The sequence below is a fragment of the Pleurodeles waltl genome, chromosome 11 (genome assembly GCF_031143425.1).
Source record: "Pleurodeles waltl isolate 20211129_DDA chromosome 11, aPleWal1.hap1.20221129, whole genome shotgun sequence".
NCBI classification, from domain to species: domain Eukaryota; kingdom Metazoa; phylum Chordata; class Amphibia; order Caudata; family Salamandridae; genus Pleurodeles; species Pleurodeles waltl.
In genome coordinates, this window is record NC_090450.1 from 87,173,576 (window position 1) to 87,190,811 (window position 17,236).

At 40.3% G+C, this 17,236-nt stretch overlaps 1 protein-coding gene across 2 annotated transcripts in view; it reads left to right on the forward strand.

Moving 5' to 3' along the window:
• Positions 1-17,236, forward strand: part of ACAP2 (ArfGAP with coiled-coil, ankyrin repeat and PH domains 2) — a 333,281-nt gene that overhangs the window by 80,770 nt on the left and 235,275 nt on the right. For both annotated transcript variants that reach the window (XM_069213160.1, XM_069213161.1), the window contains exon 2: positions 6,841-6,898. In XM_069213160.1, the coding sequence (XP_069069261.1) occupies positions 6,841-6,898 (58 nt within the window). The remainder of the gene's footprint in view (positions 1-6,840; positions 6,899-17,236) is intronic.

Sequence of the window (17,236 nt, forward strand, 5' to 3'; positions counted from 1 at the left end):
GATTGAGAAGTAGAAAGGGAGAAAGTGGATAGTGACACCACTGAAAGAAGCGTGCTGTCCATCTATTGCTTATTTATCATTTTATCCTTGTAAATGTTTTTGACAAAACAATCTTGATCATTAGATAAAGATTGTTATGAAAAAAAGATTTTGCAATATTTGTATTGGTTACTTATTGAGACATTGAACACATCGTTATCGGGTCTATTTCTTTCTATAAGAAAGGGCTAATAGAACACAGGCAGCCTAAGACATGCTGCATTAAAATGTATGCCATCTGAATTATAGAGGCACTAAGGGACAGTCTGACCGATCCACCTAACGTTTACTGTCAAACACACATTTCCAGCACATACCAATAAATTATGCATCTTTTTATAATTGCAGAGATACAAAATCCAGTATCAATCCTTGACAGCACCTAAGCTTTATGAAGTATAACCTGCTGAGAGCGCACGTAAAGAAATCAGTGTTGCCTCAAACGTAATACATCTTGACTTTAGAAAAGTTTATTTGGTTATTGTTAAATGTGTTTGTTCATTCTTTTGCCTTGCTGTATGAGGCCCACAGTGATATTTTTATGCCAACTTGTTCATGAAGCACCAGTGAAAATGTACATGCTAATTTATTGTAATCAGTATTTCTTGGGTAATTTAGATATATATTTTTTAGCGTATTTTAAGGTACCTTTTTCCATTTGTTCATCAGCTGAAACTGTGTTTGTCTGGTTGTCCTCCCTCTCTTAATTAATGTGCCTGTGCATAGCTGCCAAGTTTTCATATTGCTTATTTCTGACATTTCCATGGTTTCAGTGTACTTGTGAGTGACATTCAAGTGCGAAATGTGTGACACTTGGAGAGATACATTCTCAGCAATGAAGTGCATGGAAAGAGATAGGTATCTGAAATACACACATTTGAGCACTTAGGAGCTCTAAAACATGTTGAAATTGATGCAAACCCCATAATTACCGGCCTCTGTGTGCGTCTGAAATATAAATTTAACATAGAAAAAGAATGGTTTTGGTTGTCAGGTGAGTCTCCTGGGGTTAATGCACATGTTGCAGAGAGATGATTGAAAGCAATATTAATATAAAAGTTAGGAGTCATAAAGAAGAGCATTTTGATAAGTCTGCACAACTAAATGTAGTATGCTTTGTATTAAGTAAAACAAATTGCGTCACAATTTTTATGATACAAATAAATAGTTAGTACTACGCAGTTTAAACATACAGGAAAGTAATGTGATGTAGAAAAAAAGCAAGAACTGGTGAAAACGTCATGTGTCATACCTGCTGTAGAACCATAAACATAATCATTGGTCTACGTGAACCTCTACTAAAATGTAGTCATGGTAAAGCAAAGTTTTGGGGGTTTATGCATTAGAACGCCATCTTCAAAGGTCATCTGTATTCGACTACTACTAACAATATATAATTCTACAAAAGAAGGGACTGTATATGCAAGCCCATAATGACTTAAAACTGATACTTGCTAGTCATTTTCTGTACGACCTTTTTACTTGTTGGAATTCCAGAAAATATCAAGGAAAGTCCATTGTGTATAAATTCCCTTATAAATGTTTGATTTAATCGGTTCCACTCTCCGGGTTGGATAGAGGGGACGAAGCATATGGCATTTTACACTATGGGGTTATTACAACTTTGGAGGAGGTGTTAATCCGTCCCAAAAGTGACGGTAAAGTGACGGATATACCACCAGCCATATTACGAGTTCCATAGGATATAATGGACTCGTAACACGGCTGGTGGTATATCCGTCACTTTACCGTCACTTTTGGGACGGATTAACACCTCCTCCAAAGTTGTAATAACCCCCTATATGTCTAAAGGTTCAAATGCTCATATTGTGGGTTAAGAAGACATTTTCTTAAAACCTTCAGTAGAGAGAGCACGTGACTCACCGGTGCAGGCTGCGAGTCCAAAAGGGCCTAGAGAGAGAGTGTCTGCCAGGTGGTGTACTTGCACTTTCTTTGGCCGGGCTAGGCAGGGGCTAAGGAGGGGAAGTCAGACCGAGCTGACGGAGCTAGCTGCAGTTTATGGATACTAAGACTGTCACAGATGCCGAAGGTAAAGTCCTGGGCTGAGTCGCAGCTTTCGTGACTCCTCACTCAGGTGTGTCTGTCCGGAAGACCCTGCGGACATCTTCATCACTGTTGTGGTGTCCTTCGCTTGTCCCATTGCCAACCAGCCGAGACCAGAGAATGGAGAAGCATGTCCACCCACCCCACATCTCCAGACCTCAGCACATGTGCTGAATACAACTAATACCAAAGTTGTTGACAAATATAACAAATGAATCCGGCTGGCGGCTGCAAGTGTAGAAAGCTGTGAGAGAGATCTATTTTTTTTCACCTGAGGTGGTGGGTCCAATTAAGACTCCGGAACGCTAGTCTGACATGGCTGCCTGTACTGCTGTTTGAGGACGCCACTTTTAAACTTAACACAGCGAGTCTTAACAACATAAAGCCATGAGACGCTTGCGCTCCACCTTCACGCGCAGGTCCTCTCTCTACTTGCTGTAAGTGGTCTGTACAACATAAATCCTCATTGGCCAAACCTGGATGTTTCCTGGCGCTCTGGATGCAGTTTTAATTGAAAGTCGATTGGACTTTTGCGCTTCTGGGTCAGTGCTAATTAGGACCCCGGCAGGTGCGTTGCATAAATAGGTGATGTGAAAGGGAATACAAGAGAAAAAACTACGGGGCCAGTGTTCTGAGAACTGAGTTAAGCACACAGCTATGAAGCACAGCTCCTCCGGGTGATCCCAGGGGCGCAAAAAATGCATGACTAATACATTGTAGTGTGGTAATGCGGACATCAGCACTAAAATGTGTCAGTCTAACCTTTGACGCGTGATACTTGACAGAGCTGCTGTTGTACTAATAAATCTTCATTTCTTCTCATGTAGCTCAGTTTTATTCGCCTGGGGTGGGATATTCTGGATTAGAAAAGGATACACTAGACTAAGTAGTGATGGATATGAAAGTACTTTAGCTAATACGAAAATGAATCCACGTTTGCAGCATCCTTTTTTTTTCTCGCATAATTCCCAAGTGCAACTTATCCCTATGTCATGCAAGCAGTGCTTAATGTGTAAAAAGAAAATAAAGAAGTGTAGTGGCCAAAAATGTTTTCCTTCAGAGTTCTCTGCTGGTGTCACTGATTGCTGGAATGGATGGAATAAAATGCTGTCCTAGCCTTGGTTCCAATTCATGCCTCTTTCTTACTCCACCCTACACTTCCTGTATCTATCTCACTCTTTAATGTTCTTTTTTGGCCTTGATTTTGTTACATTGTCTCTGGTTTTCTACAGGCCGTTAAAGATATGTCCTTGTGTGGCAGTTAGCTAACACTGTTAATGTTTCACAGGGGTACATTTTGAGTATCTTTCTTATCAATGGTTTAAATTTGAAAGAATAATTTAAAGTAGTTATTGGTTATTCTGTTAGCAGGTTCTCTCCCTCTTAACAGTAAATAGATAATTTGCTCTTTTACTTAAAGGAAGCTGGATTAGTTGCTTTTGCGATGGGCTTCATGTCATCTAGCCTTTGCATGTTAAAGTTTGTACTTCTGTGTGATGAAAAAAATATTTTAATAGGATGAAAGCAAATCAGAACACTTTACTTGGTGATGTGTTAATGATAAATGTTTTGTGAAACCCAACTGTCACAACTTCTTGTTCAAGCTCTATATAGTTTTATCAGTAAAGCTGCAAGTTTATGGAATGGTTTTTGGACATTTCTTGGAAAGTTACTGTCTGTAAAGCACATTATGCTTTAGTGATAAATGTATTAAAAGTGAGTGCTTAAACATAAACTGAGATATACTCCTCTGATGACAATGCTTTTTCTAAACTAAGAGACAAGTCATGGATCATGTGTACGCTGTACATGGGCTAGAATTGTATTATACATGGAGCAAATGTTTAGTCTATTTAATTAAACAAAAGAGGTTTTTTTTTGTACAGCAGAAATGCTGAACTTGCATATTTCAAGGCGCATGTAGAAGGCGACTCTGGTAAATAAAATATTTGTATAGGATTACACAATTTGAGACCTGTTTACGTGTCAAGTACAGTACAGTTAGGTCGAACAGATGATTCAAATTACTTGACCTGCGGGTCTAGTAACATTTGAATGATTTTCCAAGACCTGTCCTTGATATGCATAATAATACTAACATAACTTTGTATTAAAATAAAGTCAAATATCTTGGGATATTACTCACTAATATTATGCATAATACTATTAACCTCAGTAGTGACTATTATAAAGAGACAATTTAGATGAGGAGACAATGGATAAATGGCCTTACTTCACCTGAGTTGGTTTGAGGAGGGATGGGAATGAAGCAGTGAAAAATGTTTTTCTCCCCCACAAATATTATATTTACTTTATATTTTGCCTTTGTATTTCTCCGTCTTTTTCTCCGTTTTAATTTAGAGTAATAAAACTAGACATAATTACAAGCTCAAAGTTAATAAAACTAATAGATAACTGGGAAACTTGGTATCATCCTTTATTGTTAAACTAGGTTATGGTTTCAGACTAATTATCCATTATTATCTCCTATATGGCTTTTAACTGAGAAAGACATAACATCCTTTTCTATTGCTCTCAATGTTGACCTCTAAGAACCAAAATGTGATAAACATAATTTAGCTATTAAAACTACTAAAAGTCATTAGATTAGGCACAATCCTATTATCAGGTTAAATAATAAGAATTGTTAAAAATCCTGGGTTGATTCTCAGTTAGTATACATCAATATTTGCCAAGACTCCCTGAATCCAACTCTTAACGTTTTTGTCCATTCCTTGGTTGATGTCATCGATTGCTGTGGATATACCATAATTTTGTTTGCAAATGACACTCCGCTTATTATCACTCTTTCCCAAAAAAGCTATAACTCTGCCTCTCAACTGTGTGCGTGCCTTTTGGAAGTAGCCAGTTGGATGGATATTAACTGTTTAAAATTAAATGCAGAAAAGACTGAGGAATTTATTTTGGGCAATTAGCCAAGTATTTGGTCCACTGCATAGTGGCCTAATAGTTTAGGCCCGCTGCCCTCTCCCAAACCAAAATTAAAAAATCTTGGTATCTGGCTGGAGCGAAAATTGTCTTTTGACAACCAAATCAACGCTTTAGCCGGGAAATGTTTTTGGCTTTTAAAAATCCTCAAGAAACATTTAAGATTCCTGCCAGTACCAGCTCCGAAAACTGTAGTTCAAGCTTTAATTATCTCCAGGATGGACTACTGTAATGTCCTGTATCTTGGCCTTTCTAAATTGCGACTCAGCAGACTTCAACATGTTCAAAATTCTGTGGCTCATTGAATGTTGAATCTCCCAAAAAAGCCTCCATTGAAACCGGTCTGAGCAAACCTCTCCTGATTCTGGTTAGGCAGAGAATTGCTTTTAAAGCTCACTGGTACTTCTATAACACATTATCAAACCCAGGCCCTTGGTTATATCCAGTATTTGGTTAAACCTTATGGTCCATCTTGGTGCCTGAGATCATTTGAAACCAAGTTAGCCACTGTCCCCAAATGTAAAAAGGTGAGAATTGGAAGCAGTTTCTTTCGTTACTTAGCACCAGAGATCTGAAACTCCTTGCCCCAAACAATTTCACAGGCTCCATCTGAAATCGTTTTTAGGTAACAATAAAAAACCTTCTTCTTTACTTTAGACTTTTCATCTTTGAGATCTTTCCTTGCACAGGCCTCGCAGGAACTAATTCTTAGTGCTAGGACACTTCATTTGAGGTTGCATGAGCTTTCTATATGACACCTCATTGTTATTGTTATAAATGTTATTCTTATTCTTATTGTTATTATTATATGTTATCTTTTCCGACCTCGAGCATAAATGTGGTTTAGTTGCATCTGACTATCATAAGTAGGAACTACTGTGTAATGCTATCTGTAGTGCGTTTCCTGAATTACAGCTTTGCTTACAGACAGTTATTAGAACTGGCCACACTTCATTACAGTACATTAAAAAAAACTACTAATATTTTTGGAATACTGAATTTGTTTAATCTGTTTCACTGAAAGACTGGCAGTAAATATTGCTGTGTATAGTTACTGGATGGTTAACCATCTCTCTCTGTCAAGCAGATTTCTTTTTTGTACTATATAACTGCCGGTGATTACCAACCAAATTGTTTACAGCTAAAATATGGGACTGTTGCTATGTTGTTGTTGGCTCTTTGATGCACCTTTTATCAGATTATCCTACTATGTTTAATTTTTGTTCAGATGTGATGTGCAACTGTTAATGTCATTATTATTTCTGACACTATTTTACCATAATTTTTTGTAAATTGTTTTACTTTTTACTTCTCTGTCTTTTGCACACAAAACACTATTTGCCTTTCTTTTCTCATTAGCTATTAAATCAATTAATTCTAAATGGAAGGATGTTAAATAGTTATTTAATTGTTCATCCATGGCGGGTTTGGATCACTTTTACTAGGCACGTAGAACAGGTTTCTATTACTAAGATCCCCAAGACAAAGCAAGATGAGACACATTTGTTAACCCAGCCCATCCTCTATCTTGGCTATCACAGCCCTTTATTACTCCCCTTGTGCTTACTGTACTTCAATAAATAAAAGTAATTTGACATCTTGTTACTTCTACACTTGAATGCTCAACCCAACCTAATTGAGCCTTATGTATATAAAAATAAGAGTTACTGCTATTTGGGGTATGTTTCCATTTTGTAATTTAGAAATGTTTGTATGTAGCATGGATGTGTTCATATTATTTACAGAGTGAAATATTACAATTTACAATTTATTTTATGTTCTCTTTAGAGCCGCTTTGGAGGAAGTTGAAGGTGATGTGACAGAACTGGAAGTGAAACTTGATAAGGTGTGTGTTTTTTAATGTAGGACATTTTAACAGAGTTAAAGTTTCGTCAGAGTTAGTTTTTTCATCTTTCACTAACCTTATAGTAAATTGTCAGAGGAATCCGTATATGTGTTTAGAAGGCTGCTTTTCATTGTGTCAGTCCAGGAGTTCCTTTCTGCTGCAGGTTGTAGCACCCTACAACAGCATGAATACAAAGTGCTCCAATACATTTTCTTCTTAAAACCATGTCAGATACATCTTTAGCTATATCATATGAAATTTGTAAATCCCTCAAACACCAATAAGGGTTTCTTTTTGCTAAACTGCGGAAAAACAGAGAATATAAAAATGACAGGCAAGAGGAAGTTAATCAAAAAGGGTTGTTAGAGCTAAGGAAAGCATCAAAGATCAGATTATTAGATGAAGATTTCGAACTGTGGGTCCTGAACCACTGCTTCCACCAGTGTAAGGCTGCTGCAGTAGGGCCACAGCAGAAGAGTGTAAAGCCCTAGTGCGAATATACCAAGAAAGGCACCAACTCAAGAAGTGAGGGCTTGAGTCGGAGGCTTTTTTAATGTCACTGTGGGATTTATGGAAGCCAGTAAACGCATCTTAGCAAAGGTTTAGGAAATTAAGTGATCAAATTGAGAGCTTGTAAGTTGATAAAACTTAAAGTAAAGCAAAGTCAGCATAATCGGAACAACACTTTCCATGTTGAAGAAACCATGTCAGACCAGTGATTTAAATGCAAAGAATGGGGATGTAACTAACAGGAGCCCCTAGATGGTAGAACCTTTATTGGCAGAACCAACAAACTTGGTGGAAGGGCAAAAAGCATTGTATTTCATTGTATTTCAAGCATTTATTTCATGTGTAATAAAAAAATCTGAGTTCTGTAATCGAAAATGAAGGTGCACTGGGTAAACAACATTTACCGATGTGGAAGATTCATAATTTCTTAAAGTGGAAAATGAAATTATACCAGCTCATATTTTTTGATTCTCATAATTTTTAATACTTTGATGCCCCAGATTGGCCCATGCTATCATAGTGAACAGCATTGGGCTGTCCAATGTAAATGGGTTGCAGGGATATAAAATTTAGAGTTCCCTTTACAGTGACTCAAAATTAAATGTAGCAGATTGGGCCATAATCGACAGTCTTAGCAGTTTACACAACCTATGGTCCAATAATGGTTCCCTTCAAAAACTACAGTGGTGTGATCCTGAATTTTGTGTGCCTCTTGTAGGATGTGTTGTTCAACGGATATGCATTTTTCAAGGACCCAAGTAATGTGGTGCATTAGATTCATTCTGCTGTGTGATACTTTTGTGGTCTCTATACTATATTGTGTTCTTTTTTTAGGTCTATCTTGACTGTTGCACTGCCTTTAGATTTATTGTTTCCAGTTCTTTAAAGTATGCTTCGAGTCTTTTTCAACTCAATTGACGGGAGTGTTAGTTTCTTATCATGCTTGTATGTATTATTCTGTCTTCCAGGTAGTACCTCCAATGGAATGCACAAGGGGCTTACATGTGAAAAGACACTGAATCATCACACTTTTGTCCTATTCATTTTTTTATTCCTTGTATGTATTCTTTAGAGAAAGCAATAGATTCTTGCAACTTTACCCATTGTTAGGAAAGCCAGTAGGTTTGGCTTTAATATGATAAACAGTATTTGTGTATGTAACCAACTTTAACAGCATTGTTGAATTGCTTGTTTTATTGCAGACAGTGCTGGCCTTTGAGCTCCTTAGGCAGTAATTTCTTCCAAGGAAAAGAAAGAGTTCTAAAATAGGCTGCCAGCTCCTCCCTTTTAAAACATGCTAAGCAAGTGAATGCTGAAAACCATTTGAAGGATGATGATGTGGTTATGTTGTGTTAGAAGGTGCAGGAAAGAAACCTTATCTCGAGATTCCAGTCACAAAAAACAAAAACCTGTACAATGTGGGACTGTAGTTAGATTTCTGAACCGTCTGCTTTAAAGCCATAACGTTAAAAAATGTAATAGAAGCAAATCATAGGATACTTAAATACTCAACACTTAAAAATCAATAAATGTTGTTTTAAACACTGGTTTGTCCAACTGTGCATTTGTGTAACTTGGATTTTGGTCTGGAATAGGCCATAGTCAGATATTCGGATGCAGGTTACCTTATGTGAGCAGCTGAAGGTAGATAGCTGGTGCTAAGCGATATCCTCGCGGGTGATAGTGCTCTTTACAAATACACATGATCTAATTTAACTAGGAAGGGAATCTACCCATGAATTCGAGGAGGATGGGGTTTGCAGTGACTTGTGGACAATGGGAAGCAAGTTTATGTAGTATTAGAAGTAATCTGTGTAAGGTATTCGGAGAGGAACCCATGACATTAGTTGAGTATGGTATGTTTGTCTTCTGTTACAGCATATCAAGAAAATATAAGCAATTTATGGGAAAAAGACTTTAGGTAGCTTACCATTTCGGCCATTAAAACGTTTGGCATAATGGCTCCACTTTGTACCGGTTGCCTTACCTCAAGAGTGTGGACAGAGAGAACTTCAACTCACTGCCCATGCTCTTTTGTGGACAGGGAACTCAGATTTGCACCTACCCTGCAGGAGCAGAAAAAGAAGCTGGTCCTGCTGGGCAGGAGCAAACAAATGCCCCTGGCTCCAACCACAGTGGGATGAGCGCACGAAGGAGAGCTGGCAAGGGCCATGGGGACCAAAGGCCAGCAATTGTTGTGGGTGTCTCTGGGCTGCAAAATCACCATGGGTTGGGTGGGGAGGGGGAGGGTGGGGGAGGGGTTAGCACCCCCCCCCCCCCTTTTAAATACAAATACTGCCATGGGAAATGAGGTACCAGAGCCATATTATGGTTTGCCCATTCTGCTTAAAAACATTCTGCAGTCCTGGGGCATGAGGTCTCTGGAACACATATCATCTAAAATATTTTAAAAACAAACAGCCCTGGCGCACCCAACTGGGATTAGAACTGAAAGGGGTGGGAGCCCGACCCCTCCCCTCCACCCCCCTTTTTTTTTTGATACAGTACTTTAGATCCACAGACAAATAGCGGTCCTGTAATAAGAAAAATACCTTTTTTGACTCCCATGGGGGATGGTCCCTCTATGGCCCCCATCCCTACTTGGCCTAGGGAGTCAAGTATACCTACCCTGCCACCCTATGTGGCATTTGTTTCCTTGTTAGGGTAGAGCCTACGATAGTGTGCAGTAGTGCATGCTTATCGCTTGTGAGACGCTGTTGTTTTTAGAAAAGGGCTTGGAGCCCGCCAGTTGCTTATCATTTATTTGCATGCCTGGCACTCTTCTTATCAGTCTGTTAATTGGTCATGGCTGGCACAACATAATTTCTGTTCCTGCCGGTGCAGCGGGGAGCAAGCACAGATTGATTCCGTTTAATAAGTGCCCGTCCGCTACTTCCGATGTGATTGATGTACTCTTTTGTTCTTTTTAACTTCCAGTGCTATACAAACAGAAGGTGCGTGACTGGCAAAAACGTGCTTAGCAGTACAAACAAAATATCAAAGTTTTATTTTCTATAGTTAACCTTTTGTTTTATTTTGCCAAGTCTTCTTTTCTCACGTTTCATCTGTTTTGTTTTGTGTTTGATTGTGGAGCTGTTCTCAAAAAATGATTATAATCTTGCTCTAAATATTCCAAAGCGACATCATTTCTTTTTTATGTGTAATTTTTGAAATTATGCTTTAACACATAATTTTGCAGTACGCCTCAATCCACCCCACTCCAATCCAAACCACTCACCCTAATCCACTCCAGTCTGCTACGCTCCAGCCCTCCCAACACACCTCACTTCAATCTGCCTCACTTCAATCCAAAACAATCTGCCTCCACTCCAATAAAAAAAAATATGCCCCTCTCCAAAACAGTAATCCAAAATAATCTGCCTCACTCCAGCCCACAACAATCTTCCCAACTCCAATCCAAAACTATGTGCCCTGTCCAACCTGCTCCACTTCAATTCAAACCAATCTGCCCCATTCCAACCTAAAACAACCTCCCCCTCCACTCCAAAACAAAGTGCCCCAATACAATCTAAAACAATCATCCGCACTCCAATCTGCTCCAATCCAAAACTATCTGCCCCACTCCACTCCAATCCAAAACAAGCTGCCACACTCCAATCCAAAACAATCTGCCCACTCCAATCTGCCTCACATCAATCCAAAACAATCTGCCCCCCTCCAATCAGAAACAATCTGCTCTACTCTAGACCGCTTCGCTCCAATCCGCCTCACCCCAATCCAATCCACACCACTCCATTCCAGTTCAACCCACTCCATCCCAATTATCCCTACTCCAATCCACCACACCCCACAACAATCCAATCTACCCCACTCCACTCCAGTCCAATCCAATCTACTTTACTCCATCCCACCCGACTCCATCACATTCCAATCCAACCCAACCCACCCAATCCAGTCTAATCAAATCCACCTCACTCCAATTCACCAGCCTCACTCCAGTCCCTCCCAGTCCAATCCACCTTAATCCACACCAGTTCAATCCAGTTCACCTTAATCCTCCCCACTCCCATCCAGTACACCCACACCTTCTTAATCCACTCCAACCCATTCCACCGCACTCCACACCAGTCTAATCCACCCCACTACAATCCACCCCACTCCACTTTACCACACCCCAATCCAATCCAGCCCACCCTAATCCAATCCACCTCACTCCACTTCAGCCCAATCCACCCCACCCCATTCCCCCCTCTAGTCCACCCACCCCACTCCAATCCACCCCACTCTGCTCCAGTTCACCCCACACTAAACCAGTCCTACCCATTCTACTTAAATCCACCCCACTGTGCTGCAACCCACCCTACTCTTTTCCAAACCACCCGACTCTACTTCAGTCCACCCCGCTCTGCTTCAATTCAGTCCACCCCACCCTACTCCATTGTACTCCAATCCACCCCACTCATTCTACTCCAATTCACCTCACTCCATTCTACTCCAGTCTACCTCACTCTACCCGGTCTTTCCCAGTACAATCCACACCACCCCTGTTCAGTCCACCTATGGCTCCCCAATCCATCCTAATACAATATAATTCACCTTAAATCACCCCACTCCTGTCCAGTAAAGTCCACCTTAATCCACCCCACTCCAACCCATCCCACTCCAAACCACCTTAATCCAACCCATACTAATCCTATGCACCCCACACCAATCCTATGCACCCACAATATTCAAATCCACCCCAATCTAATCAAATCCACCCCACTCAATCCAATCCTTCCCACTCCATTCCCAATCCTCCCACCTCCAACCCAATCTAGCCCACTCCAGCCCACCACACTCCAGTCCAATCCATCCTACTCAAACCCAGTCCACTCCAATCCAATCTAGCCCATTCCACCCCACTCCAAAAATCCGTTCCATTCCAGTACCCCGCAGCACACTCCAATCCACCCCACCCTAACATAAACCATCTCAGTCCCATCCGCCCCATGCCAATCCAATCCACCCCAGTCCAGTCCACCCCACTCAATCCTATCCAATCCGCTCCACCAAACTTCAGTCCAATCCACCCCACCCCACTCCAGTCCACTGCACCCACTACAGTCCACCCCTCTCCAGTTCAGTTCACCTCACTCCAGTCCAATTAACCTCACCCCAATCCAACCCACCGTACTTCAGTCCACCCCATCCCACCCCAATCCAATCCAGTCAGACCCACTCCTCTTCACTCCAGTCTGCCCTACTCCACTCCAATCAAATCCAGTCTAGTCCAGTCCAACCCACTGTAGTCCAATCTACCCCACTCTGTCCCAGTCCAATCCACCCCACTCTAGCCCAGTCCAATCCCGTTTCAAACCATCCCTCTCCAGTTCAAACAACCCCACTCCAATCCACCCCACTCCAGTCCAACTATTCCAGTTCAGTCCAGTCCACCACACACCAATCCAATGGAACTGCTAATGCGTCCCTTTATGATATTTTATTACACATCAGGACTCGTTTTAGGCCCATGAATCTTTTGACCCAGTTGAGAGACACCGTAGGACGAGATAGCTAATCAATATATCAATCAAAACATCAATAATGTCATCAATATTTATCACGACAATGCATTTCACTTTAGTCAAAGTCATTAATCAATTCAAAAGATGCTACCATGACCTTGCAGCCCTGAATAACCACACCAGTTTAGTAGAATTTTATGAGTTTTATTCCCTATTACTTACAATCTAAGAGCAAATGCGTTAATCTCAGCACCAAGAAACATAATAGCATAGTCACGATATGGCAACTGTGAAAAGATTTCATTAAAGCGAGAATCACAAACATCAGAACATAACACGGTGTGAACATAGTTCAAGTTTAGCAGAGTGTCAATATCGCATCAGTTCAACAAAGCATAGTCTCAGTCGTTTGTCTATTTGCGTCAGTTTTGGTGAACACCTGTCCTAACCACTGATTGGCATTAGCATGTTGGGCTTCATGCAAAACAATTTAAACACCAATTTGGAAAACATCTAGCTATGGTCTCTGTCAAAAGCAAGCAGTTGGTGCCTAGAAAGGAAAAGCAAACAGACAAGTTACAAATACGTTGTCATAATTACCCTCCAAGGATTAGGTCAGCGCACAGGTTCAGTCTTCGTCTTCAGGACATCAGTCAAATCGCCATCAGTCAGAACTCATTTTCTGGGAAAAAGGGCACTTCCCTCATAAGGAGATAAAGTGTAAATGGGCAATCTAAGGGCGAGGATGGTTTAAGTAAACCACCAAGTCACCAAACAGAGTGACAGAGTTTCTGGATATAATCAATAGCATTCCCTAACCCACCTAAATGACCTCCCTGTGACATGGGTTTTTATCCCTTTTTCGTAGTACATTCCCACAAAATTCTATTGGACATTTGTTATACCCCACTATCTTTAACCTATCAAATAAGCCTTAGGTAATCCTAATCTTCACCCCATATTATTTTACAAGTCTTTGATTGGTCTTCGTAATTGACGTCTTCAGAGGTGGCACGTCCGGTGTGACTTCATCCCTTTGTAATTCTTTGCACATCTTCTGGTCAGCAGTTCCATTGTCTTCACCGGTTTGAATGATCTTGTACATTACATTAATCTACACTGTTTCAATTCATTTATAACATTTAGTTTTCACGACGATGAGAAGCAGTGGGAAACGGATCTACATGGTTACATTCATCTTCCAAGTTTGAAGAAAAGAACAAACAGGGTCATGGCCCCTTGTGAGTCAGCACACTGAAAAATAGAAAAATGCATTTAATATGAGAGCCAAACAGCTAAGCTGCAGCTCATGCTAACTTAAAGCCTATGAGGTTTTCAATACAGATTTAATAACACAAATGTTAATATAAGCTCATTTGAACGTAACATAAGCATTTTGATCATCATTATTAGTTTGCGTATACATTGATGGCCACTCTTCGTGGTCACAATTCAAGCGCACGTCTAAGCAAAATTGCTAATACTGTAGTTTCTATGCGGCAGTATCACACCTTAATTCATAAACATTTCATGTTAATATAGATTATATAAGCTACGCTCTCAGGCCCTCCTCTGATGACGTGCGTCATCACACAAACTTTTCCCTTTGACCTTTCACTTTAATTTTTCACCTTACGCATAATGCGCATTTCAACATCTTGTCCCTTGTGTGAACTTTCCCAAATTTCGTTGAACATTTTCTCCCTTTCACTTTCTTCATTTTTCCTGGTTCTCTTTCTCCAATTCCTTTTAATGTTATCATTAATTTTGCATGCTCCCCATAATCCTAATAGACAGGCCATAACGATTAATAGACCCCCTAATATTTTTGCAAGTACCCCATTCCAAATGTTGCTAAACCAGCTCCCTACTGTGGCAATTCCCTTTCCAAATTTCACCCACACTCCAGGTTCCTTCAAGTCCTTCAAATCTGCACTATCCTTAGTTAAGTTAGTAAGCATACCTCTAATCTTTTTACTATTATCTGGTATAAATGAGCAACAATGACGCTTGTTGAGCATCTTGCAGACTCCGCCACTCTTTGCTAAAAGAATGTCTAAAGCAAGCCGATTTTGAAAAGTCATAGCTCTTTCTGCAGCAAGTTCAGTATCCATCAGGAGTATAGCCCCTGTGAAATTTGTCAGCATGTTATCCACAATAGTAGACAACTTTTGAATCTTTCTGGAGTTTAAGATAACCCCTGCTGAAGGAATTATGTCTCCAAATATGTCTCTAACGACAGCAGCTGCTGTCTCTCGTTTTTGTCTAGCATGTTGTAATTCAGACGTTTTAGGTATTTGCTTTAAGTCATCAATCTGGTAAATCTTTGGGAAGACTATTCCCAAATAACATGTCCCATACCATCCCTTAGGGAGACGGTAATAAGCATTAAGTCCACAGGATCCTGTCCATTTAACATGAAAGTCCATTTACTCTGAAACAAAAACACATATCTGCATTCACTCGTTCCCACAAATAAAGTGTCATGCTCGGATTTTGGCCTATATATATAAAGCCTCCCTACATGTAATGCATCTATAGCTAGTTTGCCTTGCGTCTTTATTGCAGTGTAAGCATAATCATTCGCATATGTGTGTTTTTCTAGCCCCTTTTCTAATCTTTCCTTCAATGCTTTGTGTCTATCATCAGTGTGATCTAAAAAGCTTTTCTCTACCGGTGTCAATAAGCAGGTCAGATTGTTGCGGTGTGCATAAGCTGTCCCAAATGTAAGGGTCTGTTCAAAGAAGCCTCTAACTATTTTTATACTATGCTCCTTAGCTAACTTGTTCAGAAACTCAATCACAGGCACAAAAGAAAACACAACATCCAGATTTGAATAGAAGTATTGCACATGCTCTTGATTTATAAAATCTTGTTAATAGCAAGCTACAACTTATCCTGTAGGTTAGTGGAAGGCTATGATAGGTGACCCCTTCTTGCACTGACGAAGGAATCTTTGTACACACATAACAGTTTTTCGCATCCATGGTCTCAAAATACTCACTCACTAAGCGATAGAAGACATTAGTAGAAAGTTCCCCCTTTGAATTAGTTCCCTCATGCAAGTGCTTTGCATCCTGTTCAAACTTTTCCCATGGTGTTAATGTTGTAGTCTCGGGTTTTGAAGCAGTGTTAGTTGCTTTTTTATCCAACCACGGCATTCCCACAATCACTCCCACAATTATTATTGCACACACAATACCTAATATAAGACTCAACCAACCACACACCTTACCCTTCTTGTTACTACCTCTATTATAAGCCATGTCTGTAAAGAATCAGATAGCAGAATAACAATCAACTTGAGGACGATATAAAACGTTTTTTTTTTTTCCCTCTCTTTTTTTTTTCTTAATGCAAAAAGTCTCTTTCTCTCTGCGTGTATTTACAGCGTTTCACTCATTCCAGGACCCCTTTTGTCAAATCAGGTTAGCAGCTTGTCATATTCAGGTTTCTCAAAGTCAAATCAGGTTATCAGTGTCTCATCCGGTAATTTATAAGTCTCTTTTCTTTAGTTTTTCAGTTTTTGATTTTAGCAAAGTTATTTTTTTTTGCTCTTTGAGTTACTTCAGGTGCCGTAGTATTGGCCTGGTACTTCTCGATCAAAACAGAACGCTAAGAATTCTTGTTGCCATTCAGATGTTGTTGCATATGCCCATTCAGGACCTCCGTACCTTCTATTTGCGGTTCTCTTTCTTTTCAGTCTGCGTTCACCTTACAATTCTCCTTCACTCAGATCTTCTACTCGGGATGTATCAGTCTCTTCTGTTATTGTTTCACCTGGTACACTCTTTACTCTTGCAGCATGTTTCTCTAGCCAGTTATCTCCCTTATGCGTCTTCTTTCTGCCTGTTCTTTCAGGACGCTGAACAGCACCCTCCTCTTGTACTATGGTGTTTTCTCTTGATGGACCTGCAACTGGCTCAGGGGATGCCGGAGTACTGCGGTCTCTTTCTATTATTTCCCCTTCTTCTTCTTCTTCTGGATCTGTAACGGGTTCAAGTTCTAACCTGTATCCGTTTATTTCTGAGAGAACCTCTCCTTGATTTAGTTCTCCTGCTGCCTCTACTGAGATACACCTCTCTCGAACTTGTTCACTGTTTGAGGGACTAGGCTGTTCTCAGTGGGCTCTCCTGCAGTCTCAGTTCCCTCTTGGCTGTTTTCTGGCCCTGAGACTTCCCTCTCTGGAACTGTTGTGCCGGAAACTTCAAGTTCCTCATCAGTTGGACACGTTACCTTTTTCGTGTGACTGGCATGTATCCAATTTGGAGCTCCTGCACATTTCACAGCAGTGGTTGTTGTCGTCAAGATTACTTGATATGTCCCCTTCCAGCGCTGCTCCAGACACGACTTTCTCACG